The 5,126-nt window shown below is 34.7% G+C and overlaps 1 protein-coding gene across 1 annotated transcript; it reads left to right on the top strand.

Annotated features, from left to right (window-relative positions):
* The first annotated feature begins 824 nt into the window (after positions 1-824).
* LOC103411660 (ras-related protein Rab7) lies at positions 825-4,483 on the top strand. Its single transcript, XM_008350289.4, has 7 exons — positions 825-1,064; positions 1,340-1,366; positions 1,491-1,590; positions 2,434-2,580; positions 2,666-2,746; positions 2,861-3,006; positions 4,228-4,483. The coding sequence occupies exons 1-7, from the start codon at positions 1,012-1,014 to the stop codon at positions 4,295-4,297; spliced, it is 624 nt and encodes a 207-aa protein (XP_008348511.3). The 5' UTR covers positions 825-1,011; the 3' UTR covers positions 4,298-4,483.
* The last annotated feature ends 643 nt before the right edge of the window (positions 4,484-5,126 follow it).

Genomic DNA, 5,126 nt, shown 5'->3' with positions numbered 1-5,126 from the left:
AAAAATAAATAAAATACAAAATGAAAGTTATCTATTTTCTGTCTAAGTGAGTTGCAACCTAGGTGGGTGCCTAGGCGGGTGTGGGCGGGGTAGGCGGGTGTGGGCGGGCTAGGCGGGTGCCTAGGTAGTCTAGGAGGGTGCTAGCAGGTTTGAGCGCCATTTCTTAATTTTCAAACGCCTAGGCATTACGGGGATTTTGAGAACAATGTTACATATAAATAAATCTATTTATACTTAAAAAAAATTACATAATTGTATTGGGTACTTAAATTGCAAAATAATATATATATATATATAATAAAGTATTAAAACAGGTTGAAAACATAGAAAAGAAGCATATAATTAGTGTTCATCCAAATATTTAACAATCCTCTTACAATTTATTAAAAAAAATAAAATGCAAAACGAAAGTTATCTCTAAGTAAGAGTCGCAATCTAGGCGGGTCTAGACGCCATTTCTTAATTTTTCAAATACCTAAGAATTAATCAGGATTGTGACTAGCCGCCTAGTGCCTAGGCGGGGCTTTTTGGGCTCTAAGCGAAAGGGGGTGAGTTTAGCCTCACAATAGGCTAGTAATGATGCATTTTAAATTTACTTTTGGTAAAAATCAAACCTAAGATCTTTTATTTATATGTAAAAAATAATACTACTAGACTATAATATTGAATGACGGTGGAAGGTTTTGGAGCAGTTCCCAACCAACAAAGAAAGAAAGAGAGTTTCGCGAAATGATTCGAGTGACAAAAATGGGATATTCTCAAGTTTCCAATCCTTTTTATAGAATGTCCAAACCTTGCAAGGGCAAAAGTGTAAACTTAACTAAAAAGTATAGGGGGTACTTTAGGAATACTAAAGACTCTGGAGAACAGTGGGATAGTTGTCCAGCCAGTCCGAAACGCCAATACCAAGCTCCAGAAGGAATATCCCCTATATATCTCTCTCTCTCTCTGAAATTTTCAAACTCCAAATTCGAAGTTCGAAAAATTTCCCTATCTTGAATCCTGTGATCCATGGCTTCTCGTAGGCGCATGCTTCTAAAGGTCATTATCCTCGGCGACAGCGGGTAAGCTCGCTTTTAAGTATTAGAAAACTTGTTCGTTATTTTTCTAAGAGTTTCATAATTATTTGTTTGTTTTCTAAGAAAATGGAGGAATTTGATGAAAAGACCGGGAAAAGTTATAAATCTTGTTGCATGTTTTGATAAGATTGGATGTAAATTTTGTGAATTTTTTTTAATTTTTCTTGTAATTAATTCCAGAATTTAGGCAATTATTTGGTAATGTTAACAGAGTGTTTCTATGCCGATATCTGTTTGCTGATTTGTTTGTTATTTGGCAGGGTGGGGAAGACTTCACTGATGAATCAGTACTCTCCACAACCTTAGATCATGGATTTTATTTTTTTTATAACTTTTTTCAGATTTGGATTGACAATTTTACATTTGGTGGTTTTGTAATTCATTGTTTGTATTTTGATTTTCGAATTGTAGGTATGTGAATCGTAAGTTTAGCAATCAGTACAAAGCGACAATTGGAGCCGATTTTCTGACCAAGGAGGTTCAATTTGAGGATAGATTGTTCACTCTGCAGGTTAGAGATATCTCAGCATTCGTATTCGTATTGAATGAAACTCAAATGCCATATGATGCAATGAATATTTGAACAATCATGCTTGGTACCTGTAACTCTGATGCCTAAATGGTTAACTGTCTGAACTCATAGTCACTTGGATTATGTTCTCTATGAGATATTTTGTTCTCTGATCCAAAAACCTATTTATTGCTTTTGTAATTATCAATATTGTTTTGTTAGGATTGTAATTCTCATTTAAAAGTTTGTTTTCATTTGGCTAATCGTGTCTGAAATTGATAAAAGCATAGATTTCACCTTCCATTCTCTTTTTCTCTTTTCTTTTTGAAACACTTTTATTTAATTACCTTCCATCCATCACTACATTTAAAAGTCAGTCTTCCCCTTTCAGCATCAATGCCAAGGCGGTAATTAGTCTAAACTTTCTCTTGACACTGAAACCCCATAATAATTTGCTGACTATATACAAGCATCTCTAAGCTGTGCAGTGTCCACTAAAGAAAAAAAGATGTTGATCTTGAGAATTAAAAAAAATTAAAGTCTGAATCTTCAATTTGGAATTTGTTCTCCCCTTGGTACATTAAAGTAGATACTGACCACATCTTACAACAGCAACTATATACAACAAATTATTATAGAAAGAAACAGATTTGCTTCCTGTTTGAGATTATGATCTATCTAATTTGAAGTATTGACACGCCTATCTATCACACTCAGCATGTAATGGGAAGTGATATGAAGCAAGTATTGATGCGAATGTCATGAAATAATTTGTACGAGAAACTGTTGATATACGTGCACTTTTATATTAGATGAGTTTACACCTCTTATTCATGTTTACAGATCTGGGATACCGCTGGTCAAGAAAGGTTTCAGAGTCTTGGTGTGGCGTTCTATCGTGGTGCAGATTGCTGTGTTCTTGTGTACGATGTGAATGTCATGAAATCATTTGATAATCTTAATAACTGGAGGGAAGAATTTCTGATTCAGGTAATTACTATTTGATTATCTTCCTAGACAGTCACATATATTGAGGTATTGACTGCTAGTTACGTTGTGTGGATTTGATGTATAGGCCAGTCCTTCTGACCCTGAGAACTTCCCATTTGTTGTATTGGGAAACAAGATTGACATTGATGGCGGAAATAGTCGAGTGGTAAGTTATCTAGATTCTAGAATATGGAGGCTCTATGTTGTTGTTCTAGGACGTGTGACATCAGTTGTTCCTCTCTTATAGCATGTGCATATGGTTCTACTCTTTTGGCTGCAGGTGTCTGAAAAGAAAGCAAAGGCCTGGTGTGCTTCCAAGGGAAACATACCATACTTTGAGACTTCTGCAAAAGAGGGCTTCAATGTAGATGATGCCTTCCAGTGTATAGCCAAAAACGCACTGAAGAATGAACCTGAAGAAGAAATGTAAGTACTGTTTGCATAGCTGATTTATCATTTTGTTTTCCAGTCACTTTTTTCTTCTTTTTTAGCTTTGAATTTAGTCCCTCGCCAATTATTTTAGGAAATATTTTATACATCAGGGGCCATAATTTGAGATAATTATCTGAATAGGTGAAGACAATTCTATTGTTGATCAATTTAGAGTAATTGGACAACAAAATTTGTTTACCACTCAATTAATTTCCATCACATCGTGATGGTATGTATAGGTAGCAATTATCTTCCTATTTATTCCTGTCCCATAACAAGTTGATATGTATACCCACTTTTAAAAAGGAGGAGAAGTACCTCTTGCTTGTAGTTACTTTTTAGTAATTATAGTCAAGTGGGATTCCCTCGCCTTTTTAATAAAAGGGTTCTTGCATTCAACTCTTGGAGATATGAGATTTATGGAGATTGATTAACGCACTTTTGCCAGTTAAGGGAGCATTTTGCTCATCACCTTAACCCAAGGTGTATGATCACCACCTCTCTCAAATTTTAAGAGAGGTGGGGAGCATGCACCATGAGCTAAAGTGGTGAGAAAACAATGCTCCCATTAATTAAATTTATCATTTTAACAAGCATGATTAATGTACTTAGCATTGAGCAAGTTCTTTTTACAGATAATATATTTTTCATTGGTAAGGAGTCTATGGGAGTACATTTTTAACAGAGCGAAAATGAACCCAAGGAGTGTAAAACAGAACTTCTCTGTTAGAGTTTCATCATATAAAATTCTCTGTTTAAAAATCTTATGTGTGTGTAACGAAAAGGCAACTGGTCTTAAAAGCTGGTTCCCTTTATCTCTTATGGTTTCGGGACAAGAATCCTCTCCATTTTAACTTGAAATGGAGAAGAACAGTCTTTAATATTAGCTGTCCGGTCAATAGTGTGGTACTGCAAAAATCATGAAAGTCACGTTGCTTGAAAAATTATTGCAGAATGGTTCGGGATTTGATTGCACAGCTATTATAAAAGAACTGGATATCTGTCCAACCAGAGAAAAACTTGTGATTTCAGTTCCATTTTTCCGCATAATGTGAAACTCGGGATCTGATTCCAAAAGTCCTAAAACTCATGAACTTATTATCCTTGTCGCATTTTTCCTTTCCGCATAATGTGAATATAAATTAATAGGGATACTGAGTTTCTGAAGGGAGATGCTAATTGAATACTTGTGGATTTTGTTTGTGGATGATGAAGATACCTTCCGGACACAATCGATGTTGGTGGCGGAGGGAGGCAGCAAAGATCTACTGGCTGTGAATGTTGAAGGAGTTATTGAATGGGCTTTTTGCCTTGTGGATGGCAGAATGCAGTTCTTGTCAATGAAGACTCAGTTGATTATTTAGGGAAAGGTTACAAAGTTTTATTTGTATTATAAATGAATGGGAAGAGTCATATTTGTTTACTTTGTATTTTGTTTTTGTTTATATTAATGATTGAATTTTCCTTTTCATTTGTTTTATCATTTACTAGAGCTGTTTGAAATCCAACATCAACATATATTAAATGAGGTCACACTTTGCACCGGATTTTTCATTTTGGGTGAACCCAGACGGTCTCAAGTCTTACAAGTAAAGTTGGATAGGGCATACAAACTAAAAGCTAATTACGTTTTATGCTCCCCATATTTGAGGTAATTTTTTTATGGGTGGATGAGATGATTTTCAGAAAGGGATATGAGGTTCTAATTTTGTGAGACTACATTTTGTGGTTTTTAGATTATACCAATTTACACATTTTCTCTTTGCACGTTTAATCTTCTATTAAAATTGATAATTTTCTTTTATTTCATCAATGTTGTTGAAATATGGCTAACACGTTAGCTCATGTAAGAGTCTTAAATTCACCACGTTATCAATTTATGAATTATCATACCATTAATCCAACAAAATTGCAAATAGATTGTAACGCCCCGAACCCAGAGTCGGCATAAGAATATGACCCCACACCCGGCCATGTGAGTAAAAATAAAATCGAAAAAAAACTTCTTTTATACAAAATAATCTCCAAAATCCTTACAATTGTACAAAAATAAATAAAAACTCTTAAATATATCTTCTAATACAACATCAACTCGTCTAGTACCTGTCATGCCA

The sequence above is a fragment of the Malus domestica genome, chromosome 09 (genome assembly GCF_042453785.1).
Source record: "Malus domestica chromosome 09, GDT2T_hap1".
Classification (NCBI taxonomy): Eukaryota; Viridiplantae; Streptophyta; class Magnoliopsida; order Rosales; family Rosaceae; genus Malus; species Malus domestica.
Note: the sequence above shows the minus strand (reverse complement) of the source record. Positions and strands in the feature narration are given on the sequence as shown.

Coding starts and splice junctions, on each gene's coding strand:
- LOC103411660 (XM_008350289.4), top strand. CDS start 1,012: ATGGCTTCTCGTAGGCGCATGCTTCTAAAGGTCATTATCCTCGGCGAC. Junction 1,367..1,490: donor AAGACTTCACTGATGAATCA/GTACTCTCCACA, acceptor TTCGAATTGTAG/GTATGTGAATCGTAAGTTTA. Junction 2,581..2,665: donor GGGAAGAATTTCTGATTCAG/GTAATTACTATT, acceptor TTTGATGTATAG/GCCAGTCCTTCTGACCCTGA.